Source organism: Ochotona princeps, chromosome 10, assembly GCF_030435755.1.
Source record: "Ochotona princeps isolate mOchPri1 chromosome 10, mOchPri1.hap1, whole genome shotgun sequence".
In the NCBI taxonomy this organism is placed as follows: domain Eukaryota; kingdom Metazoa; phylum Chordata; class Mammalia; order Lagomorpha; family Ochotonidae; genus Ochotona; species Ochotona princeps.
Window position 1 is genome coordinate 9,478,805 of NC_080841.1, and position 27,371 is coordinate 9,506,175.

General features: G+C 37.0%; 1 protein-coding gene across 3 annotated transcripts in view; it reads left to right on the forward strand.

Moving 5' to 3' along the window:
- Positions 1–3,636: 3,636 nt before the first annotated feature.
- The window catches only part of LOC101518037 (complement factor H), a 145,876-nt gene continuing 122,141 nt past the window's right edge, over positions 3,637–27,371 (forward strand). For all 3 annotated transcript variants that reach the window (XM_058668965.1, XM_058668960.1, XM_058668961.1), the window contains exons 1-5: positions 3,637–3,758; positions 17,098–17,283; positions 17,622–17,727; positions 19,878–19,954; positions 21,320–21,508. In XM_058668965.1, the coding sequence (XP_058524948.1) occupies positions 3,701–3,758; positions 17,098–17,283; positions 17,622–17,727; positions 19,878–19,954; positions 21,320–21,508 (616 nt within the window). In that variant the 5' untranslated portion in view covers positions 3,637–3,700. The remainder of the gene's footprint in view (positions 3,759–17,097; positions 17,284–17,621; positions 17,728–19,877; positions 19,955–21,319; positions 21,509–27,371) is intronic.

The window sequence follows — 27,371 nt, forward strand, 5'->3', positions numbered from 1 at the left end:
CCTAATTTTATACCAAATTATTTCCGATATAAATTATACGTTTTTTCAGAATGTTGCAAATGAAACCTCAAGAGTTACAAGAGCACCCAGCCCAGTGGCCTAGCAGTTTAAGTCCTTACCTTGAAGGCACCAGGATCCTTATATGGGCGCCAGTTCTAATCCTGGTGACTCCACTTTCCTTCCAGCTCCCTGCTTGTGACCTGGGAAAGCAGTTGAAGACAGCCCAAAGCCTGGAACCCTGTACTCATGTGGGAGACCTGGAAGAAGTTCCTGGCTCCTGGCTTCAGATTGGCTCAGCTCTAGCTGTTGCGATCACTTGGAGAGTGAATCATCAGATGGAAGATCTTCTTCTCTGTCTCTCCTCCTCTCTTTGTATCTGACTTTGTAATAAAAATAAATCTAAAAAAAACCCAAGTTACAAGAGCTGAATATCTTCTCTGACTCCTAAGTTCCCAAAAATTGCTGTGGATATGCAGATGAAGTCAATGTGCTAAACATTACAATAAAAGACCTGGGAAAAATGACTCAGGGACTCAGAATGCCCTAACTACCCACAACCCAGTCTCACTCCTCACACAGAATGACCAATGTGTTGCTGAAGAAAAGAAAAAATAAATAAATAAATAAAACCTCTCTTGAAGAAAGTGATGCTACTGTATGATCTATGAGTTGTAACTTTTTAAGGGGATGTACAGCAACTGTGTAATTGAGACTATCATATGCAGATGTGAAATACAATGTAACATGCATCTTTACTTGCAAATCAAAGATGGTCTCTGAATGAAACTGTTAAATAAATCTTGACAATAGGATGCTGGACTCTGCCATCTTCTATACCCACAGTGTCAGGATACACTTAAATAGAAGAATGAGGGGCTTATGACCGATTATGAAGGACTATATTATTATAATAGTTTGAGGGAAATCAGTGGTAGGAAGGTGACTTGGGGCAGGGGGTAACAAAGTAAAGGAAAATCAGTTACATATCACATGTACATAGCCTTTTCATTATTAATTTGTGATGTTTCATATGTCACTCTTTTAAATATATATGTAGATCCACATATGGAAATAGTGTCTTCTTAACATTTCTGAGCATAATGGGCAATCTACTGTGGGAAACCATATCACTTAGTACCATCTTGTAGAATTTCTGTGATGCCAGAAATGTTCTACATCTGTGCTGTTAACGTAATAGCAGCCACTCAGATGTGACTGTTGAATATTCAGGATGTGACCAGTGAAATGTAGAGAGTGATTTAGAAATTTTAGGAAAAGTTTTAGTTTGGGGTGTTATTAACATATGGTAGGCAGCACAACTGCAATTTCCATTTCTAATGCTATTCATTCCTTTACTTACGTTCATATTGTGTGTTATCTTTTTCCTTGTACCTTCATTCATTCATTTCTTTTTTAATTTTTAATTTTCATGATACAGTTTCTCAGGCCCATGGGACTTTCCCTTCCACTCTCTCAAGTCCTACTGCCTCTGTTCTTCCCCATATGATAACAATAGTATTGCCCTTCAGCAACAGTCACAAGTCCATCATTCTTCTGTTTATATATATCATGACATTGTTGCTTAAGAGAACACCAGAGAATCTATCATTCTAAATATATCAAGGTGTATTTAACAGTTTGGTTGGGAATCCTGTTTTATTTGGAAGTAGAAGTGTATACTGCAACATATCTTCATTACATACCCTGTGGGGTTACTGATGTTGATACTTTCAGCACTCATACTCTTGAAAAGTTTTCCTTTTATATCTTAAAATTTTTATTAAGTGTAGAACTCTAGGTTGACTTTATTTTCTTCAATAATTTAAAATTACTCCAGGAATAAATGACAGCATCTCGAGATAAACAAAAGCTAAGGCTTTAAAGAATTCCTACATTGAGTTTTTACATATAAAGTAGGAAACTGTTAATCATATATTGCAACCAATAAAAACAAGCAGAACAGTGTAACACATAGTCATATTTAGTATGCTCATGTACAAAGCAAGTTTAATATAAAAGACATGTTTATGTCCCTGAAATCTTATACATTTTGCCTAAATTCATCCCTTTCCTCTTCATAGATGATTTACCAACATGAACAAGAAAAATAAGTTCGCTCTATTTTAAAGTTTGAAAATTTTATTAAATGACATATAGCAATGTGTGGAAAGATAACCTGTGGAATGAGAAATGGTATTTACAATATGTAACTCTGAGAATTTTTTTTAGCAAGAAGATTTAAAGAATTAATACGAGGCATACAAACCAATGGAAACTTACATACATACAGACACACAAAAGACTTGATTAAATACTTTACCCAAGAGGATACCTAAATGACTGATTACTGTATGAAATTTGCTCTACTTCCTGAGTCATCAGGAAAACCCATTTCAAAACCACAGAAAATTACTGCTCAATGCTTTAGCCAGAAAGGCTAAAATCATAAAGACTAAAATTATGGGATGGCATTGAGGAGTAGCTCATGCATTGCTGATGGAATGTCATTTAGTATGATGTCATTAAGCTATTTTCTGGAGTTCTCTGCCTCACCGAAGCATATTTCTAAGTTAGAACTCCTATTCCACTCAGTATATACTCATAAGAAGCATTGACAGATTTGCTAGAAACATCACAGAATGTAATACATCATTTGTGCGTTACTTTCAAACTGGAATCTACTCAATTGCCCATTAAAAAGTGCACAAGCAAGATTTGAAATGTAGTAATAGGACTAGATTTAACAATCCATAACTATGTACAACAATGTCATGAATGTCTCAAACACAAGGGATTTTAAACACAACAATGGTTTCAACAGTAAATAGCTTCTTTTTCATTTATATGCCGTGCAAAAAACAGTGACAAATGTTCACATTCTTATAGATCAGGAAAGCAGTCAATCTGTATAGTGGATAGAGAAGAGATATTGACCAACAGGGAAACTTGGGGTTTTCTGGGGAAAATGCTCACTGGTTTGATGAAGCACAATGGTCTTGAGCACATACGAGGGGGTCTTCATTTTTTTTTTTAAATAATATTTCAATCTCCTGTCTTTAAAATTAGTAAATTAATTTACATCAAATAACATGGAGGAAGTTGCTTTACACACACATAAAACATCTCTAGAAGACCATTTTCATGAACTGCCAGAAAATTAGACCTTCAAAATCAGTCAGCATGGCATTTTGAACAAAATGTATTTCTATCATGACTGTGTTGATTCTGAAAACATTGCTCAACATGAAGTTGTGTAAATGATTTTTAAAAGAGCTTCATTAGTCTTCCTTTTGTAGTTTACACTCAGCAGAGCTGAAAACAGTTTGAGTAATCAGAGGGGTCACCCAAGCCAGATGAATCCACTTGTTGCTGCTTCGCCCATTTCGAGAGCCTGAATTTGTTCCAAAGAAGAACACAGCCGGATTACAAGAAGGAATCATAAAGCAGATTACAGCATTAACTCTGTGAGAGTGCAGTGAGAAACAGACTCAAACCCTGTAGCTGCTGGGCTCTTGGCTGAGTTTTAGTTTACTTTGCACAGTTTCTGATGGGCGGAGCACCAATTCCCCATTTCTCAAACTGTGTTTCAACTTCCTTTTGGAGCAACGACATTCAGCTCTAATTTTCCATTTTCAGCAGAGGAAAACTGGACAGGCGGAGCAGTGTGGGCTCGTCAATGTACTTCTGAAAGATTCCCAAAATGAAACTTCTAGCAAAGGTGGTCTGGCTTGTGATATGCACTGTCTGTGTAGCGCAAGGTAAGGTTTAAAAGTGAAATCTTTTTGCCTACTGCTCTTGAAACTACTTTGTCCACTAATTCGAAACATTTGCTAGTGAAGTTCTTAAAAATTGTAATCGAATTTTTGTCTAGAAATTGCGATTTAATTACTGGCCTGTAACTTAGCATTTGTATAATTCTTAAAACTGTTAAAAAAGATAAGTGGCTTATATGAATAGCATATATGATTACCCATTATACTTCTATTTAATGTAAACATCAAGAAACATTTTAATGAATGTTTTAGAAATCTGTAATCTGGCATGATTTCCTTTGCAGTTATTATGCAAAGTAAATCACCTTTTACATTTAAAGTTTTCACCAAAATGCTTTATGTATAGTCATATACTTCTTAACAATTTAAAAACATTTCAAATTTTATGAAAGATTTAACTGGAAGTTTTTCTGAAGAAACACATTATTTGCAACTGCTATTGCAAAGTCTAAGGGAAGTCTTGTAGACAAAAATTCCTTATCTCCTTAGAAAGAAGGTGTTATTGAAGATTGAAATGTAGTTGAATATACGGTATTTGTCACAACTAAATTACTTTACTTCTGGGTATTTTGAAAAACCAAAGATCAAGTTTAATTAAATACGTTAATATAAAGTAGAATCTGAAATATTATTAAAACAGGGAGTTACAAAGCATATGAGATAATTAAATTGTAAACTCCTTTACATAATTTAATTACAGATGACTTGTTTCAGTTATACTTGATTTTTCATGCGCATGTGCTTGAATGTGCTATCAGTATCTGCAACAGTTTGAGCAACAGCTGTGCTTGTCATATTAAAAATAATAATGTTTCTTGTGATTTCCTAACAGTTAAACTTGAGTGAGTAAGTAATGCTGTGGTTAGCTTCATAATATTCATAAAAGTACACATAAATCACAAGGTTAGCCGAGAAAAACACTCCACGAACTTCTAAGGGAAATGGGACTCCTGCATCATTCCATGTGTGCTAAATGATCTCTGAAATCGAACCAGCTTGTGATTTGAGCAATTTCCATCACTCTGCCATACCCAACAGGAACTTCATTCACTCAGCACCATGACAGTTAAAAATTAGTGCTTCAACAGCTTCAAACTTTACTTCTGGCTTTAAGTTTGGATTTTGTTTGAACATTGACTATCCCATTGAGAAATTGTAAAAAGAGTATCTAATTAACCCAACCAGACATATTAGTGCAGCATTTCACAAATTGTTTCTTCCTTGTAAAAAAATAAGCATTCTTACAAAAAATGCTATCCAATATTTAAGAATAATGTCCCACAGGAAGAATTCAAAAACTCAGTTTTGTTTGTTTTCCATTGTACTGCATTGGGTAACAAGTAGGAGCTATTAGATACAATACAGTATCCTCATTCACATCCCTTGTTGTGCAAGAATATGACTTTTTTCTTCCTGTAAATGTCCTGGTTCAGGGAGTCACTATCACTGCTCAGAACTGTGTGATATTTATTTACAGGACAAAGTTTAAAACCACACTTCCTCAACCAAACTACATAGTTCGAGCTCTTTGAAATGTATTTTGGTCAAATTTCAAAGTAGAATTTAAAAAAAAAAATTAAATCCCAATAATTGTACTATATGAAATTAAGCCACAGGTCAGAAATTCTAAAATGATTAAGGTGAATAAATTAAAACCCTGACCAAGGGCCGGTGTGTGGCTGAGCCACCTGTTCTTTGTCTGCAATGTCAGTTTCCCATATGGGTGCCTGTTTGAGTCCTGGTTTCTTCACTTCCGATCCAGCTCGTTGCTTATGGCCTGGCAAAAGAACAGACCCTGCACCCACGTGGGAGACCCAGAGGAAGCTCCTGGCTCCCAGCTGGGCTTTGGGTGTTGGGACTTTTTGGGGGACAAACTGGTAAATGGAAGATCTCTCTCTTTCTCTCTCTCTCTCTCTCCATGTCTCTTACTGTTTCTCTGTAACTAATTTTCAACCAAAAAAACCAAAAAAAAAAACCTTGCTGAAATCTGTCCAAAGTCAATCTGTTGCTCCAGGAGAGATGAGTTTTCTGCTGTTGGAGCTGTGGTCATCAAAGAGGCCTCTCAGACCCCAAAAGGCCTGGTAGACCCAACATTGAGGGATACCATTTCACTCAGAGAAAAACGTCATCTCGATGCATATTACATTGCTTCAACTACAGAATGATTTCAACTTTGATCTAATTCTACAGGGAAAAATACATTATAAATATTGTAAAAATAGTTGTAAATCGATAGAAAATATTCTTTATGATGAATGCTTTCTATCATTATCTAATTTGGAAAATGTGTCATGGTGGTTTATCAGCCTAAATGGCAATGTGATAAGTAAGAATTCTTTCTTCTTCTCCCTAATATCCTCTACCTTTTCAGAATAGCATGAATATTTGTCTATATTGTCTGACTTAGAGTTGTGACTTAGTGTCCCAGTTGCCTCCAGTATCTTCTCTCCTCGTATATAGTGTCTATGTAGATATTACTGTAAGTTCAACCAATCTAGAATTAGTCAATGACAAACACACTACACATAAACTACTTTAGGATCATTAAATATACTCTATCCGTTACAATTTATGTGAACTATTATAGTGTGAAAACTTCCCTGCAAGAATTTTAGGATAGAATGGATGATGAGGAAGATGAGTAGGATGAAGTGATTTTGTGAGATTAGATATTCCGAGGGAGAACACATTTAATGGAAGAATGCCGCAGAGACTACTGTGGAAGGGTGGAGAGCTCACCCACAGGAATGGCATAGCCATGTCAGCTGTACCAGGGCAGGCTTAGCCTATTTTAACTCACGCATATCATAGGGATGCACATGCTGCTATAGCCTTGCAAGTATACAATGTTACACTAAAATCGAAATATTTAAGTATTGTAAATTGAAATCATTGTAAGGTAGACGTTTCCAAAGGTAAGTACAAAAGCAGAGCAGGGTGGGGCTGAGAAGTTGGTTTGTAAAAAGGAAAGTGTAGAGAGAACTATACTATATATATATGTATATATATGTATATATATATGTATATATGTATATATATGTATATATATATGTATATATATATGTATATATATACTATATATATATAAAAGATTTATTTATTTTTATTACAAAGTCAGATATACAGAGAGGAGGAGAGACAGAGAGGAAGATCTTCCATCCACTGGTTCACTCCCCAAGTAAGCCGCAACGGCTAGTGCTATGCTTATCTGAAGTTAGGAACCAGGAAACTCTTCTGAATCTCCCACGCGGGTGCAGGGTCCCAGTGCTCTGGGCCATCCTCGACTGCTTTCCCAGGCCACAAGCAGGGAGCTGGATGGGAAGTGGAGCTGCCGGGATTAGAACTGGCGCCCATATGGGATCCCGGCACGTGCAGGGCGAAGACTTCAGCCACTAGGCCACACCGCCAGGCCCGAGAACTATATAATAATAATATACAATAAGACAGCATATTAGATAGGTTTGGAAGGCTGAATGTGAGCTAGCCAGATGAGAAATACAAAGTGAATGTTGAAGTCTGAGGAAACATTGAATATTTACATAAAGAACATATTTATATATTTATTTATATTTATATAAAGAAACAGTTTACAGACTGGCACCAAAAGGTTTACAGACTGACACCAAAAGGTATAAAATTGTCTTTTTTGTCTGGTTGTTAAGAGCAAGTAACTAAATTTGAAAAATTAAGAAACAGTCTAAATACACTGTCTTCAAATACAGTAATCACCAGGGGAAAAAAAATTGCCTCTGTGAGGCTGCTGGGTTTTGTGGATACATTTCCTTATAATTTTAAAAGAGTCATTACTTAACAAGAATAATTTTACTCAAATAAATTGATAGAAAAATTTCTGTTACTCTTTTGTTGCATTAAGTTATTAAGTGCAAAGAATTTAAATTTATCGGGGCTCGGCAGCGTGACCTAGTGGCTAAGGTCCTCGCCTTGATCCCATATGGCCGCTGGTTCTAATCCCGGCAGCTCCACTTCCTCTCTATCTCTCCTCCTCTCAGTACATCTAACTTTGTAATAAAAAAAAAAATTAAATCTTAAAAAAAAAAGAATTTAAATTTATCAAAATAGTAATAGTAATATTCACAGTGTTAACATCTACATTTGCAATTTAGGAATTTATTTTTCCCAAAACTGAAAAAACAGAAAGCTCTATTTATAATTAAATGGAGGTTTATCAAGTAAAAACAGAAGAACAACATATTTAAGACAAAAGTGAAAGTTCCCATTTTGTTGGTGGTGGTGCAGCAGCACTGACAGCTGAAAGGTAGATAGCTTTGTGAAAGGATATTAGCACCATCTAGTGGATGAAACTGTTTCCTGAAATTATAAAAATAGTTCACTGACACAAATGTGCTAAACTTTACACAATCTTCAAGGGAAAATCAGTGTGTTTGACAGCTTGTGGCAAGTATATATTTTATAAAATACAGTTTCCTAACTTTGTTTTATGAAATTCTTTTTTTGAGCTTCATAAAGACTTTTATTTTTTAGGGAAAGTGGTCACAATTTATTTATTTTACATTGTATTATTATTAGTAGTATTGTTATTATTTGTTGATACACTTCCATAGGCTCCTGGCATTCCCCTTATCCCCTCCCCAATTCCCTCCCCCGACCCACCTAGTTCCTCTATATCATTATTAAAATATAGTTCTTCATACTCAGTCATATGTCCATCATTGCGGGCATGGACAACGACAGAGAGTCCAGCATCCTATTGTCAAGATATAGTAAACAGCTTCATTGTAAGTCCATCTTTGTCTGGAAGCAGAAATGCATACCACACTACATCCTCACATCTGGATGTTAGTCTCCATTTCACAGCTACTGTACATCCCCTTAATCGAAAAGTTGTAATACAAAATCAACAATAGAAAGAAAAATAGAAATTTACAATGCCATGAAGTTAAATGACATGTTACTAGATATGACAGTCTCCATTACACAGCTACTATACATCTCCTTAACTGAAAAGCCACACAACAAAATCAACATCAGGGAGAAAAAAGAAATTAACAACACCATGAAGTTAAATAGCATGCTATTAAATGTGTAGCTGAAGAAATGAAAATCAAGAACCTTCTTGAAGGAAATGATGCTAGCGTATGATCTACGAGTCATTGAATGATTTAACCAGAAGAAAGTGTTTTGAAGAGATAAAACTAACAGAAAACAGCAAAACCCATGCAATATAGTTTCCACTGATTTTGTTGGTGAAGTGCGTCTCCTCCAGACTAGAAACAGATGGGTTTTGTTTTGTAATCCAGTCTACTAATCTATGATGTTTGATTGAGCTTAAGCCATTTACATTCAGAGTTTAATATGTATGGGTGGTACTTTGGTCCTGTCATTTTAGGAATGGGTTGTTCATTGGTTTAGTCTTGTGTTGTCATTTTACTGGGATGTTCTTCCCATTTGCCTTTGGCTTTTTTTGGTGCTATTCCTCTTCTCTGTCAAGAGAACATCTTTAAGTTATCACTTGTAGGGCAGGTTTGAAAGAGGCAAATTCTTTTAACTTTTCTTTACTGTGGAAGAATTTTATTTCATTTTCAAAGACAAAAGAAAGCTTTGCTGGATATGTTATCCTAGGCCGATAATTTTTTTTCTTTTAGAATCTGGAATATGTCACTCCATTCTCTTCTTGCCTGTAGAGTTTCCTGTGAGAGATCTCCTGTGAGTTTAATTGGCATTCCTTTATATGTCAGTTGATTTTTTTCACATGCACATTTCAGGATGTTTTCCTTTTTTTTTTTATTTTGTATTTTTTTTAATCTATTTTATTGTGTTGTTGTTGACAATCTTTACATAGTTAATTACAGTTAAAGAAAGAAAATGAAAAGAAAAAAAAAGGTTCAGGGGGTATAGGGAAGTGGGTAATACTATTATGTCCATATTGTTTCCATCTTGTATCTGAGGTAAAGGGGGATATTGAGGGAGAAGCCCCACCCAGTTTCCCGCCCACCCCGAGTCCCGGATGTGGGGCATGCTCTGAGATATGTGCTCAAGTGGTGTTAATAGTTCTCCAGTTATGAATCGCTGCCAGTTTCACTCGATGAGGTCGTCCACTGATTGATATGGTCCATTATAAAGTCTCCGTTTGCCCCATATTTCGCTGCCAACATATAGCTGAGATGAATGATTGATCTGCTCTGTCTTCTGTCTTTTCTTGATTAGAGTTCTGAGTCCAGCAGTTCGATTGGGGAGATCTCCAAAGAAACTTTGAGGTATTCCCAGACTAGTTTCTTGTATGTTCTAGCAAGCACAGGGCCCGGCACAGTCCATCACCCCGATCAGCTGGTGGTTGCAATTGCTGGGTTGGTTCTGTTTTCAATCCCGAGTTGCACTGGAACCAATGGGTGTTGCAGTCCAGTCTGGTTCTGCCCAGCACGTACTCAGCCCTCACACAAACCAGTGGGAGCTGCAGCCTAGTTGGGGCGACCCACAATAACCCCCACCAGGCCCACCCCCTACCCTGGTTTGCCAGTATGTGTAGCAGAAGACCAGTATGTCCCCCATCCCATTTGGCTCTGGCACTTGTCAATGGGTATTAAAGCTTAGTTCTGTCTAACCAACTCAACCATCCAGCCCTCACGGGTGTTGTTGAGTGCCTCTCTATCTAGCCATCCCAGCTCCCGTCCTAGTTTTCATGCCCTCCCACGGGAATAGTGACCCAGGAAGGTGGAACCCACTTTTTCCCTCCCAGGTCTCTCTCAGTCCCGGTTTATGCACTCTTTATGTGGTTCTGTGATTTGACTTGACAGAATTAGTCCCCAGTGCCAGCTTATGCAGCTATGCCCAAACATCCCTCACCCACTCTAATTTATGCTTGCACCCACAGGAATAATCAGCCCAGCCTGGCTTTTCCCTGATCTAGTCCACATGCAGCGCACAGGTGATGTAGCCTTGCATAATCTAGTCTGTCTCTATCCCAGCCCACGCTCTCCAGTGGGGGTAGCTGTCCGGCGAGGAAACCAGCCCCTTAATCCCCCCCGCCAGTTCTGCCCCTCCCTTCCTTCTTGGATCTCACGTGTGCTGGTTGGGTGCTGCATTCATATCTAGTACAGGCAACCACGCCGTGGCATTCCATAATATGTACTGGTTTTGTCGCGACCAAACCCGGCTCATCCCACACTCTGTTCTGGTGATCGGATTTGCCAGTGGGTGACATGAACTGATTCAGCCTGGTCTGCTCCTGATCATCAGGATCTTTTCCTTATGTTCAATTGAAGAGAGCTTGATGATCATATGTCGTGGTGAAGATCACTTTTAATCAGGCCTGTTGGGAGTTCTGTGCCCCTCCTGGATCTTGTTTCCCAATTCTTTCTCTAGATGAGGGAAATTTTCCCTTATTATTTCATTAAATACATTTGCAAACTCAGCTTCTCTTTCTGCACCTTCTGAAACTCCCATAACTCTTCTATTTGGCCTGTTAATAGTGTCTTTCAATTCTTGAATACTTTTTTTGGCCTGATCCAGCTCTGCTTCCAGCGTTTTGTTTGCTTCCCATTGATGGCAGAAAATATCTTCCAATTCTGAGATTCTTTCTTCTGCTTGCTTCATTCTGTTTTGGAGACTCTCCACTGTACTTTTAATTTGCTCTACTGTGTTCTTAATTTCTGATATATCAGCCTTGATTTGCTTTACTGCTTCCTTAAATTCTTTGGACGCTTGTATGTGTTTCTCATTTTTGATCAGAAGCTTTAAAATGAGTTTTATGAATTCTGTATGCCCCATTTTTTCAATGTCTTCCTCAGTTAACTCTGAGGTTGGCATAGGGTTTTGCTCCTTTGCAGGGGAGTTTTCGGTAATATTCATTGTGCCTTTGTCTCTTCTTTTGCTTTTGGTCATTGTACTTCTGGTTAGCAGAGTCTTCTGCTTGGGGCAGGTTTCTAGGCTGTGTCACCCACAGGTCTATGATGCAATTTTACTGATTGCAGTTGGTACACAAATTTTTCCTTGCAGTCAATTGTGCCACAACTTCCAGCAAGTTCCAGGTCTGGGTTCTTATGTTAGATTTCCACCATGGTCTCCAAAGCCCCAGCTCCTGGCTCACCACTCTTCACCTCCTGTGATACCATGCTAAGGCTGAACTGTTGTCTCTGCAACCTTCCTCCCACTTCTGGTTGGAGTAGGTCCCAGGATTAGGGAGACACCAGGTGTCCTATATAATTAGGTTGTTGGTGGTGCTGATCTTGTTGGAACCCCTGTTGGACGTTAGGTCTGGGTGCCACACGGACCTATTTTGACCGGTATGATGCCACAGTCAGTATTATTTTCCTGTGGGAACAGTGCAATCCACTGAGCTCAGTGAGTTCTCGCGAGCTCAGCACATGCACAGTTCACTGTTGTCCCCTGCAGTCCTAAAGCTATTGCCACCATGTGCAAAATGGCGCTGACATACCACTACTACAGTTCTTGATCTGCTGGCCATTAGATCTGAGGGCTACCCAGACCTGTCTTGGCTGGCACTGTAGAATGATACGTTGATGCAGTTCACTGAGGCAGAAATGAGTTCACTCCCAGCCCAGTGTATACTCAATTCTTTTCCTTGCCTTTGCCTCCTTACGCAAAATGGCACCCAATTCTGCCCTAGGGGGCGGACTGGGCTGTGAAATTCACCCTGTTCTCCCACTGCCCATCTGGGATCTGCTGCTCTGTCTCTGCTTCTGGTCAAATCAAACGGACCAGCAGGACGGACAGGTCTTTCTCTGGGTTCACCTCCCAAGCTCCCAGTTGAAGACACTTTCCACCTGGTTGCTGGTGGATTTCCGGCTACTGGTGGATTTCAGATTGCTGTTATCTGAATGTCACTGGAGTATCAGTCAACACCACACCATTGTGTCCGCTGCTTTCCTGTGTCTGTCAGTCTCCAGGTACCCCTCTGCTGTTGTTCTGCCCTTTCCTGTTTCCTGAAATATGTCCTCTCTGCTTCATCCTGATTAAAAATTTTCTGTCCGTTTAAACGTGTCCTTACCTATTCCGCCATCTTGATTCCCTGTTTTGTGAAATTCCGATAAACATTTTTAAGTGGCTATTTCACGATGCAATTGGCCTTTAACAATTTCCCTCCACTTTCCTTTTTTTAAAAATATGTATTTATTTATTTATTTATTTATTTATTTATTTATTACATTACATTATGTGATACAGTTTTATGGGTCCTGGGATTGCCCCCACCACTCCCCAAACCCTCCCCCCATGGTGGATTCCTCCCCCTGTTGCAATAAGCATAATTCAAGTTCAGTTGAGATTCTTTCATTGCAAGCATATACCAAGCATAGAGTCCAGCATCTTACTGTTCAGATACGTTCATCAGCTTTGGGGAGACCTTCTCAGGTCTGAAGGTAGAGTCGGCAGAGTATCATCCCAATCAATTAAAAGCCCCAACATAGCAACAGTTTATAACATTATGGAATTAATTGACATAGTATTGAGTTACCAATATGTTTAAAAAAATGCAAGTTCTTAACCACATGCTGTGACTACTTCATTGACATTTCAATTTTAGTTTATATACAACTGGGTTCTATACATCTTTTTTTATTATATATATATTATTTATTGCATTTAATTTTATAACAATGTTTCATAGGCTCTGATGTTCCCCCATTCCCTCTCTGTGCCCTCCCCCCATGGTGAATTGTTCCACCTTACTGTAGCATTACAGTTCAAATCTAGTCTTGTTTCTTTCATTGCAAGCATGTGCCATGCGTAGAGACCAGTATCTTATTGCCCAGCTCATTTCAGCAGTTTCTTGGGGAGACCAATTCTGCTTTGAAGAAATAGCTGGCAGAATATCGTTCCGACCAATTAAAAGCTATAACATAACATCAACAGCAGTTTCCAACATTATGGGGTTAGTTAACATTATATTGAGTGACTGATATGTTAGACTCTGTGAGTTCTTAACCATATCCTATGACTACTTCATTAACATTTCAATTATAGTTTGTATACAACTGGCTTCTATCTATCTTATATTGGCTATAGGATACTATTCAACTGTCTCATGTCTAATTTCATTTTAGTATTTAGCAGTTTGTTGTGTTGAAGCATAATTATTACTGAACTTGGCAGATTTTAGGATAGTCTAAACTGGATTATACCTTTAGCAAGGCATGTGACACCCATTGAGGCATAGAACACTGTTGGGAGGGATGTGCAGAGAAATCCTTCACCGTGCTGGCACCAGCTTTTGAGTTAAGGCTATTTCCATCTGTTTAATTTTCATCCTATTACTTTTAAGTGGTTTGCCAAAGTTTATACTTTTATAATTTTTATATTGTTTACTTCAAAATATATTCTTTTATTGTGATTTCTTAATTGGTTCATTATAGAAGATTTTCTAATTTGTAGATCTATTTCTGTTGTTTTTGTTTTTTTCTTGTAGCATTCAAGAATGTATTTGTTTTATTTTAGTATTTTAAAATTTGTGCAGACTTAAAGTGTAACTCAGTGTGATCTATTTACATAGGTCTTTTATGTTTATTAAAAATTTGGGGTATAGAGCCTGGCGGCGTGGCCTAGCGGCTAAAGTCCTCACCTTGAACGCCCCGGGATCCCATATGGGTGCTGGTTCTAATCCCGGCAGCTCCACTTCCCTTCCAGCTCCCTGCTTGTGGCCTGGGAAAGCAGTCGAGGATGGCCCAGAGCACTGGGACCCTGTACCCTTGTGGGAAACTCAGAAGAGTTTCCTGGTTCCTGACTTCGGATCGGCATAGCACCAGCCGTTGCGGTCACTTGGGGAGTGAACCAGTGGACGGAAGATCTTCCTCTCTGTCTCTCCTCCTCTCTGTATATCTGACTTTGTAATAAAAATAAATAAATCTTTTAAAAAATAAAAAAAGTTGGGGTAAAACAATCTGCAAGTTTATGTCATATGTTATGTACGTTTTTGAATCTTTTACAGCCTACGGATTTTTTTTTCTGCTTTCTATCAATTGTCAAGAGAAGTATACAAAATTAAATTTTGGATTTGTTTCTCTCCATTTAAATTTGTAAAGCCATTAAAGAGGTATTACATAAAATTGTTCTGTTCTTCTGATTAGTTGACTTTTTGTTTTTATGGAGTGGCTTTTCTGTAGCTCCAGTTTTTGTTTATTGGAACTTTGTGACGTCTGTGACAGTACCAGTCTAAGCTAAAGCAGTTACCAAGCTTCAGCCGCACTACCTGAATCTGTACAAATTTTATATTCTATAAGTCTTGGCACAGCCTCCTTAAGTTTTCTTGCTCTTCCTGTCTTCATTATCTTTCCATTTGGACAAAATCTGACCCATAGACTGCATCTAGGAGTAGCAAACAGAACCATGCAAAAAATTGCTGTAGGATGGACCCTCCAACTTGGGTTTATTTCATTTAGTCCTCTTTGCCCATTTTAAGTTGCTTTAAATACACGTATACAAACACGCACAAGTAATTGATTCATTGTTTCTTCAAAAAAATGATTGGTTAACTTATTGGAAAGGTTGCCAGGAACCTGGAATTCCATCAATATGTCCTGTGTGAAGAACAGATTCCAAGTACCTGAACTGTCTTCCACCATTTTCCCAGGCACATAAGAAGGGAGCTGGAGCTGAAGCTAAGCATCCATGATTGAACTGGTGCTCGAATGGAGATGGACAGAACCACAACTGCTTAACCTGCGTGCCACAATGCTACCCCCAAAATGTGTTGTTTCTTTTCAGATTGTATTCAGAGCATGTTTTATTCCATTGTATTCTAATCCTATTGGAATGCTTTCATTTACTTTTGGATTAACTGGATTTACTTCATAAGTAAATTTATCTGCCTGAAGTACATATAATACATTTGATTACTTGATAACTGACTTCCCTTTCGATAGAGAAAGCACTTTGAGAGCGGTTTGTTAATTTTTGTCTGTGGATAAGCCTGGGCTACCCTGCTTGATCATGAGCCATCACATGAGTGGTACTGACATGTGTTCCCACCAGGATAGGGTCAACATGTGAGTGAGGCAATTCTGGAGCAGCCAGACTGTGGCTGACCCTGTCCTGATCCATTCATTCAAGATCTACAGACCCATCCTATAAAACAGCAAGGGGAGATGGAGTTTATGTGTTGTTACTATGTTTTGGGGTGGTTTCTTAGGTCACAAAAGAGAACTAATGAAATGTTTAAATATTCTTCATCATCTTTTCATTGCATTTAGTGAAAGAATTTGCAAGATGGTATGTCTTATGCAAACACAGACTTACCTGACATTCAGCACATGCAAATACATCTGTCTCTTGGTACTCCAATGGAATTGATTTGAGGATCCACTGGGATTGCCCAAATCTGCAGATCCTCGAGTCCCTACATGGAATGGTGTCATAGTTGCATATAACTGATGCTCATATTCCTACATATCAGTGCTCTGAATCAACTCTAAATTACTTATAATACCCAATGCACTGTAAATACTGTGCAAATGATGTTACATTATATTGTTTAGGGAATAATAGTAAGAAAAAAGTCTGCACATAATTTTTTCAAATTGTGTTTGATCCCCATTTGAATCACAATGGTGCAGCTCATGGTTGTGGAAGGCCAATTGTCTATTTTAGTTTTTTTTTGTTAAATTAAAGTAAATTGCATTGAGTACTTTTTACATAATATTTTGATTAATATTTTTACTAATATTCTCATTATAAATATTGATTTTATTTTATCCAAATGCTATCTGTTTATGTCTTTTGAAGCTGTATGTATGTACAGAAAACTGCCGTGAAAGGAGGAAACTGAAGGAGTGTGGCAGGGAGAGAAGAAAGGAGTATCACTATTTCTTCAAGTTACATCTAGAAATCACATTGAGTCTGTTAAATCTAACTAAAAATTAAAATTGAAGAAAAACAAATAAACTAAGATAATAAAAGCAGAATTTAGAAATTAGTCCAGTAAGTATTTCTCCTAACCAAAGAAAAATACTGAAATATGACACAATATTAAGAATGGCATAATAGAATGCACCCCATGAACTGGCAAGTTATTCAAATTATTTTACATAAGTGGACATTCTTACAAGATTATGAGATTCAATTTTCAGAGGTTTTATAACATCCCTGTTGTTGGAATATTAAGAACAATATTTACATGGACTTATATCTATGAGAGGTCTTCAAAAAATTTTATGGAAAATCTATATTAAGGAAACTCTACATGTGAACTCCAAAATTCTTGCACCAGAATAAACATTTTAATCTCATTTTCCTCATAAACTTTTAGATGAAGCCTGATATGGGTATTTTTAAAAACAAACTTTATATTTAAATGACTATGATCAGCAGGTAATTTCAGTTTTATTGTTTACAGACTGTACAGAACCTCCACCAAAGAAAAATATAGAAGTTCTTTCTGGTTCCTGGCAAGAACAAAGCTATCCAGAGGGTACTCAGGCTGTCTATAAATGCCGACCTGGATACAGAACTCTTGGAGCTATTGTAATGAAATGCAGGAATGGAGAATGGGTGTCTGTTAATCCAGCAAGGAAATGTCACAGTAAGTACTCCAAACAATTATGACAGTAACAAAAAGCTCTAATTAAGAACATATATGTGTTTGACATTAAAGCAACACTTGCTGAATCATGTCACTATTGTCACCTAAATACAGACCAATATATCAGTATTTTTAAAAAAGGGATTGTAATCCTCTACAATTCAAAACCCACATATATATATATATTAAATAATAATAGCTCTGTTATTTTTAATTTTCCTTATGTTCAATGCTGTCCTCTACTGTAACGTCAAATTTGCTTGTGCCCCAACTCCCACATAAAATGTGTTACTTATTTTGCATATTAAGGTTATATACTTTCCTTTTTATCATTTTAGAAAAGCCATGTGGACATCCTGGAGATACTCCGTTTGGATCCTTTCAGCTCACAGTAGGAAATGAATTTGAATTTGGAGCAAAGGTTGTTTACACATGTGATGAGGGGTATGTAGTCCAAATAAAGAGAGATTTATAGTCGAGATAATAAAATGACCCATATTTGTGTGTATTTTTAAGGTCATTTTATTTTTGTGTGTATATATTTATACTACTTGAATCCTTTTGAAGATATTTTTGTATATCGAAGGTACCTAATTACTATCAGTTCCTTTGAATTTAGTCTTTCTTTGGTAACTACTGAAGGAGTTTTTTTATTAAGTGCATCAGTCCTTTCTGCTAACTTTATATACATAACCAAAAAAGTTTAGATGACTCTACTAGATTTACTCTTCACTTACAAATTTTCCTTCATTCCGGATCAATTTTCTGCTTTTAGGTTCAACCCTAGACCTATTAAAGAACACCAAAATTCGTATTTCTGTCACTCAATTGTCTCACTCTCAGCATTCATAATACTTACAACATGATGGGAAAAAAAAAACAGTTATGCACTTGCCATTAGCTCTTGCCTTGTTTTACTGGTCATTACGACCATCATCTTGAGTTTTGTTATTTCCTCTTCATAATTTAACTTTACTACTCAGTTTAAATTTCCAAAAAGCTACATATTCTTTAATGAAATAGTCACTGGATTATACTGAATCAGCAAAATAAACTATTTTATACTATTTTCATTTTTATTGTGGGAGTATCAAACTTACATGATGAGAATTTTGTTGATGGAGTGCTTATCTATCTAAGGAGACCATTAAAGTTGGCTTACTACAACTGTAATCAATGCCCACTCACGTATTCTTTTGGATCACCCAGAGACTGCTCTTCTACTGAGTATCTGTTTAGTTGAGTATTAACTCCCTAACAGGACATTCAGTTTGATAATCTAACTTTACCATATAAGAGAGTAGTTCTGAGCAGACATTCTAGAACACTTTCCTGTTATTTTGCCTGTATGGGTTGAAGAAATGTAAGCCATTGCATTTTCCCAGCCGCCATTACAAAAGCATGGTCTAACTCTCCCCACGTCCCTTATGTATATGGACCTTGGAAGGCTTTTTGTAGAAGTATCTGAAAGTGTTCTGGGGATTAACGAGCAATCTTTTCTGTTCAATGATGGTACACTCTACCTAATAGAAGAGCTAGAGGATTGCCACAATTATCAATTATTTTATTTCCTTTGAGTAAGAGACAAAGGGTAAGTGCTCAACTCTTAAGCCTGCATACATTCATTCTTCCCTTTGATAATTGGGAACAAATCAATCAGCTATGTAATTCCCACTTGTAAAAAAGGAAACAAGTGTCTATGTAGAATTATTTAGAAGGTGGTGAAAAATACTGTTTCCAAAAATGACTTCTTTGTGATTATCAAAATGTCTTCCCATTATTTTTCTGAGAAAATGCTTTTGTCCTTTTGTGTCCATTGCAATATTAAGACATTTTACCCTGTTCTGAAGCATCTGACAATGATAGCACATTTTATCCAGCTCCAAGTATTTAATATTCAAGTAGATCATATTTGATCTGAAGAGCCATCTTGACACATTACAGCAATTAGGTTAGCTCAGTATTAGATGGTTTGAATAACCAGACTTGATTCATTGAACATGCTTGGGGAAAGGACTGCAGGATAGAGATGGAGACAAACAGTGGAAATAAATCACACTGTTTTATTATGTAGGAAGACTGAAGTGTCTGCAAAATATCAGCATTATGGAGGAAAGAAATGTGGGGAAATGCATGTTTAGTTATTTGTTGCCATTATTCTAGTTTTGCTTCGTTTTATTCATTGCTTCTGGAGGTTATTGTATTATTGAAGGTAATTAAGTAGTCAAAGGGACTCAATGGAAAAATAAGAGTACCATGCATGAGACAGCAATGAATTGGTCATACAGTGAAATCACTGTGGTGATTTCAAATCCTTGTACCAGATGACTTGTTAGTCACTCAAAGAAAGAAAATAAATTTAATAAAGAGAAAGAAGAAAAAAATTGGGAACTGTGAGATAGGCAAAGGGAAGAAAGAAGGAAAGAGTGAAGAATGAAAGGAAGAACAAAGAAAGTAGGAAAAATGAAAATACACAAACCTCATTTTCATTGAAATGGATTTTCTGGACATTCAAAATGATTTTAAGCCTACACTTGTATTTAAGCACACATCACTCATAACAGTGATGGTTTGTTTGCTTTTTGGATTCTCAGGTATAGAATGCTAGGTGACATTGACTATCGTGAATGTATGGTAGATGGATGGACCAATGATATTCCCCTTTGTGAAGGTAGGTACCACATTGATTTATAATATATATCAAAATGCCAAAATTAATTGGCATTTGTCAAAAAGTCCGTGACATTAAAATGGAAGTCTGCAATTAAACGTGTCTTGGTCACATTGTTTTTAAGGTTTCTAGTTTGGTATTCAGTGGCTAGTTAACCCTCTTAACTGCCACATTTTTTGTTTTTCAGTAGCAAGTATAAATACAGCCAAATGTGATTGGATTTTCAAAGTGTCAGATAATATGGTACCTAAAATTTGCTTTTCTTTGCTCTGCGATGCTAACAATGAGCCATATAAGTTCCACTGTCTGAGTGAAGATGATACTTTCAGTTTTTCTGAAGAGGCATCTATCTAAATTCAGGGTTCGATGGAAGCAGCTGAAGGAAACATGCTTCTGACCTCTCTCCCCATTTCCTACAAAGGGAGGTTTTCCTGTGGTCTTAATTTTAATGAAAAGATGCAGGAGAAAATGAGAATCCTGCCTTTTTCCCCTGCTGATGCATAGAACAAATAATTAAGATGAGAAAATATAGATTCATCTGCAAAGTTTTAATCCAATAATCCAATTTCTAGTCATCATAGAAATAGATAAAAGGTATTTCTTGGTTGCATGGTGAGTAGTAAGTCAGGAAGAAAAGATATGGCAGGATGAAGAAATATGATCTCACAGTACTTGACTAAAAAGGAGAATTTTGTAACTGGAAATAAGACAAAAGAGTTGTAGAAGTTCTAGGAAATATCTTCACTAAAATCACCTGGGGTGCATGGTAAAAGCAGAGTTTTGGCTAACTAAAACAGACCTGATTGGTTAGAATCCTTGGGGTGATTGGGCAGGGAAATTTTCCCAGAATTTGCATTTTCTAAAGCACTTAAGTCTTTTGCAATAACATTAAGTTTGAATACCGACTGGAGAATACAGAAAATGCAAAGCAAAATCAAAAGAAGTAGTCAAATTAGCTTAGCCCACTGATGTGGGCAAAGAAAGAAAGTTAAGCATGCTTTTTAATGTAAATATTATCATAAAATTTGCTTTTGCCTCTTTTAGGAGTGTAATAGTGTTACTCTGGGAGCACAGATGAAAATTTTCAATTTAGCTATTCCATGCTTCATATTTCTTTAAGAGACATTTGTCTGTTACTAGCATACAAAGTAGAAATTTTCTTTGTCCACACCTATAGAAACAAATCAGAGATGAATATATTATTTTCCAGCTTAGCAATACGCTTCACTTGCATATAAATATATTAAATGGTTGTGAAAACTGAAATAATGTCTCACAGTTTTATCCTATTGATGAATTTACACATACACAGTTTTCATGACAAAGTTTTTCAGTTCTACTGGAACATTGCATTTATTTTTTCAGTTGTCAAGTGCTTACCAGTGACAGAACCAGAGAATGGGAGGATTATCAGTGCATTAGAACCGGATCAAGAATATTTTTTTGGACAAGTGATACAGTTTGAGTGTAATTCAGGCTTCAGTCTAAAAGGAGATAAGCAAATTCATTGCTCAGAAAATGGTGCCTGGAGTGGAATAAAACCAAACTGTGTTGGTAAGATATATAATTTGCTATTTTTTATTGTTTTGAATATTTTTAGTTTTTATTCTGAAAATATGGAGTCCAAAACATTTTCCATTCTAAAAAACATATAATAATAAGACAACAAATGATTGTTGAGCATTTACTATTCCCCTATCACTGATTTAAGCTCTTTTATTTTCAAAACAATTCTCTAAATGTACTCCACTAATTTTTGTTTTATAATTGAAAACACTGTTGCAAGAAGTTTAATCACATACTCTAGATTACCATGGAACAGTTAAAATTCAGATCTAAGATCTCACACTGAAATCCATGCTTTAAATATGATTGTGCAGTAGCTAACCCTTACAAGTGGATATAAAATGCTGAACATCTCCTGCAAGTTGTAGCTCTGGTCTCCATTTTGATAGACAAAGATTCATTACTTAATTTCCACTGATTCATTATGATGACACTCTGTTTTTGAATGAACACTTCTAGGAAGTTGACTTATTTTATATTCTTGTGACAAATTCCGCATGAATATTTCTATCTTTAATCAATCAAATAAATCTTTGTCTTTTTATATTAAATTATATATTTTATCTTTTATAATACAATTTCATAGGCTGTGGGATTTTCCTCCCCTCCCTTGTGTCTTTACTCCCCCCCCAGTAATTTCCCCTGTGTCATTGCAATAGTATAAACTTTCACAATCAGTCATAAGTCCATCATTTTGCTATTTAATTGTATCATGACACTGTTTGGGCAATGGCTGAGAGTCCAGCATCCTATTGTCCAGATATATTTAACTGTTACATTGGGAGTCCATCTTTGATCTGAAAATAGAGATGCACACTTTATTGTAGCTCCCCATGTGGATGTGGCAGTATCTATTACACAGTTACTATCCATTCCCTTAAATGAAAATCCATAAAACAAAATCAACAACAGGAAAAAAAATAGAAAATTAACAACATAAAGTCCAATAGCATGCTACTGAATGACCAATGTGTTTCTGAAGAAATGAAAAGAAAACTAAAACCTTCTTGAAGCAAATAACGCTACTGTCTGGCCTAAGAGCCAGTGAGGAAATTAATAAAAAAAAACCTTTTGAATGAATGAAAATAAAAAAAATATCAAAACCCCCTGAGGTGTAGCGAAAACTGTTGCCAGAGTCCAGCTCCAGCTGAGTTCGGAGCTCGAGAAGATGCGTGGAGTCCGTGATATAGAAAGAGACAGATACTGTCACTTGGTGCCTTCTTGCTACAGCTCAAGAAGAAGCTGTCCTTTTTATTTACTTAGACACATCACCAGCCTCTGCACAAACGTTTCATTTTTTTATCTTTAACTTTAGAACTAAGACAGCATGCACAGATGTTCAATTAATTTTTACTTCATGGTCAACCAGGTCTCTTAAAGATAATTCTGTAAGTTATAATCAGCTTCTTTAAAGCAAACCGTTATTCATTCTTCAGAAGTAGCCATTAGGTGACAGCCAGAACTCCAAGGCTAAGGCACAGATGGTTACCTACTAATCAGTAAAACATTTTATTTTTACAACTTATCTATCACTTAATGGGAGAAATGCATCAGAAGAGAAAAAAACATAAAGATCTAAGACAAAAGTTTCAAACATTAAATCCCCCTACAACTGTAGGCTCTACAACCCCATAAACAATCAAACAATAATCAAAAGTATATCTCTACGATGTTAATAAAATCGCTCTATATTTCCTCTAGTTGAAAAATTATGAAAGCGGCTAAAACAACTACATTTTCTATGCTCTAAAGAGTTGCAAGGACAGACTAACCTTTAAGGTCACAGTAACTATATTTTTGCCAAAGCAGTTTCATACTACCATCAATTCCATTAGTTTGTAAGATTCTTATTAAGCCGTTTCCCAGAAGGCATGCTGAATGTCTTTACCAGATTTCAGGGCAATGGGTAAGCACACAATAAGGTGTCCAGAAATGGCATGGGTTTAATTGTACTCCTTTGCATAGTTAATAGCCCACTCACCAAGTCATTACCAGTAACATTAACTCTCAAGCTCACATTACTTGCCAAAGTCATCTCACAGGGGCAAACAATGCCTCAATAGATTACAGAATTCTTAGTGGGGTGCTTGAGTGCCCATGCAAAAAGGGGTGAGACTGTGTCAAGGTGGTCAGAGAGAAATCCGCTGGGCCCTGTCAAACAGCTGGAAGCTCCCCCAGGCCCTGCCAAGCAGGGGAGCTGTTCTCTTCACACCTTCGTGCCATCCACACCTATTGCATGGACCCCAGCAAACAGTGTTGAAAGGACTATTGAGCTTGCTTTTTGCATGAAGACTGCCGTTTATCAGAGAGAACACATGATATTTGTCCTTTTGGGATGGACTGTTTCTCCGAGTGTAATGAACAGTTGGGACCATTTGATTGCAAATGGTAGAATTTCATTCTTTTTAATGGCTGAGTAGTGCTCCATGGAGTAGATATTCCACAGTTTCTTTACACACTCCTCTTTAATGGGCATCTGGGTGTTAATAAAGGACAGATCCCTTTCTCACTTGTAGATTTCATTTTTCTTTCATATATTCCCAGAAGTGGGATAACTGGATCATATGGCATGTCAATTTTCGCTTTTCTTAACACTCTCCGTATTGACTTCCATAGTGGTTGTACTAGCCTATACTCCCACTTTTTCTTGTAAAAAAGTTTCTACTAAGCAACAATTCAAGATTTTCTTAATCATAATACTTCTGACATGTGCATTATGGCCAGTTGAACATTGGGGCTTTTTAATTGAGTGTTATGGTCAACTTGTTTAATAGTACTAACAGCATTTTACCAATATTGTATAACAAAAATATCTGTCACAGTCTTTTAAACATGATACTCCATCTTCAAATTACATTTAATTTTTAGAGTCTAATCTGCCTTAATGTAAGATGCTAGAATAGAATTTTTGTTTTTTGTTGTTGTTGTTGTTGTTTTTATTATTTAACTTCATTAATTACATTGTATTATGTGACACAGTTACATAGATACTTGGGTTCTCCCACCCCTCCCCAAACCCTCCCACCATGGTGGATTCCTCCACCTTGTTGCATAACCACAGCTCAAGTTCAGTTGAGATTCCCCCATTGCAAGCATACACCAAACATAGAGTCCAGCATCTTATTGTCCAGTCAAGTTCAGCGTCTTCTTAGGTATACCCTCTCTGGTCTGAAGACAGAGCTAGCAGAGTATTATCCCAGTCAATTGAAAGCTCCAACATACCATCAGCAAAAATTTACATCATTATGGAATTAATTGACATAGTAATGAGTAACCAACATGTTGAAAGTAAATGCGAGTTCCCAGCCACCTTCTGTGACCACCTCACCTATACTTCAATTTAGTTTATACACAACATATAACATTCAAAACATAACATGTTATACATAACATCATATCATCTTAAATTAAGGCAAACATGTGGTATTTAACCTTTTGTGATTGGCTCATTTCCCTTAGCATTATGGTTTCCAGTTTGGCCCATTTGGCCACAAAGAACTGCATTTTGTTTTTTTTAATAGCTGAGTAGTATTCCATGGAGTAGATGAACCATAGCTTTCTTATCCAATCCTCTGTTGATGGGCATTTTGGTTGCTTCCATGTTTTTGCAATTACTGATTGTGCTGCTATGAGCATAGGAGTGCATGTTGGTTTCTCATAGAACAAGTGTTCTGGATATATTCCTAGGAGTGCTATTGCTGGATCATACGGTATGTTGAATTTGAGTTGTTTGAATATTCTCCATACTGATTTCCATAGAGGCTGTACCAGCCTGCAGCCCCACCAGCAGTGGAGTAGGGATCCCTTTTCCCCGCAACCTCGCCAACAAGTGTTGTTGGTGCTTTTATTCATGTGGGCCAGTCTTACTGGCGTTAGGTGGTACCTCATTGATGTTTTAATTTGGATTTCCCTTATTGCCAGGGAACTTGAGCATTTTTTCATATGTTTATTTGCCATTTGGGTTTGTTCCTTTGTGAAGTGTTTGCCCATTTCCCGTGCCCATTTCTTGAGTGGCTTGTTTGTTTTGACATTTTGGTTGTTTTGTAGCTCTTTGTATATTCTGGAGATCAGCCCTCTATCACCTATGTCGTGTGCAAAGATCTTCTCCCATTCTGTGGGTTGCCTTTTTACTTTGTTGATTGTTTCTCTAGCTGTACAGAAGCTTCTTAGTTTGATGAGGTCCCAATTGTTTATTTTGGTCTTGATTTCTACTGCATTTGGAGTCTTTTTTAGGAAGTGAGGGCCTACCCCTAAGTGTTCCAGTGTGTTTCCAACATTTTCTTCCAAAAGTTTGAAGGTTTCTGGATGTAGGTTTAGATCTGTTATCCATTTAGATCTGATCTTAGTGTATGGTGAGAGATGTGGATCTATTTTTTTGTTTCTGCAGGCTATTAACCAGTTGTCCCAACAGCATTTATTGAACAGACCTTCCCATTTACCTGGATTGTCGTTTGTCCTTTTGTCAAAGATTATTTGGCTGTATCTGTGTGGGTTTCCTTCTGGTGTTTCTATTCTGCTCCATTGATCTTCCTCTCTATCTTTGTGCCAGTACCACGCTGTTTTGATAACCACTGCCCTATAGTATGTCCAGAGGTCCGGAACTGTGATTTCCCCTGCTAACTTCCTGTTCTTCAGGATGGTTCTAGCTATCCGTGGTTTTTTGTGCTTCCAGATGAACCTTTGGATCATTGTTTCCAGTTCCATGAAGAATGTTTTGGGCAATTTGTTTGGGATTGCGTTGAATGTATATATTGCTTTTGGCAGTATAGACATTTTAATGATATTGATTTTACCTATCCAGGAGCATGGGATGTTACTCCATCTTTTGAGGTCTTGTTCAATTTCTTTTTTAAGTAGTTTGTAGTTTTCTTCGAATAAGTCTCCTACATTTTTGGTTAGATTTATTCCCAGATATTTCATACTTTTCTCTGTTATTTTGAATGGTATCTTGCTGGTTAAGTCTTTTTCCATCTTGGGGCTGTTCGCATACACTATGGCTGTTGATTTTTGTTCATTAATTTTGTACCCTGCCACTCTACCAAACTCTCGTACAAGTTCTAGCAGTCTCTGTATTGAGTCTCTTGGCTCTTCTACATAAAGAATCATATCATCTGCATATAGTGAGAGTTTGACTTCTTCGTTTCCCATTTGGATTCCTTTGATTTCTTTTTCTTGTCTTATGGCCTCAGCGAGTACCTCTAGGACTATGTTGAATAGTAGTGGAGAAAGTGGACATCCCTGTCTTGTTCCAGATCTCAGTGGGAAGGGTTCCAGCTTTTCTCCATTCAGTATGATACTGGCGTTGGGTTTTTCATATATGGCTTTAATTATGTTGTGGATTTTTCCATCTATGCCTACCTTGGTTAGGGTTTTTAGTAGGAAGTGGTGTTGGATTTTGTTGAAAGCTTTTTCTGCATCTATTGATACTATCATGTGATTCTTGTTTTTCAGTTTTTGGATGTAGTGTATCACATTTATGGGTTTGCGAATGTTGAACCATCCCTGCATTCCAGGGATGAATCCTACTTGATCTGGATGAATGATCTGTCTGATGTGTTTTTGAATTCTGTTGGCTAGGATTTTGTTGAGAATCTTAGCATCAATGTTCATCAAAGAGATAGGTCTGTAGTTTTCCTTCTCTGTTAGTTCTCTGTCTGGTTTTGGGATTAAGGTAATGTTGGCTTCATAGAATGAGTTCGGAAGGGTTGCCTCTTTTTCTATTGTTTTGAAGAGTTTGTAGAGGATTGGGGTCAGTTCTGTTCGGAATGTTTTGTAGAATTCTGGAGTGAAGCCATCTGGGCCTGGGCTTTTCTTTGTTGGGAGGTCCTTAATCACTGATTCAATCTCTACT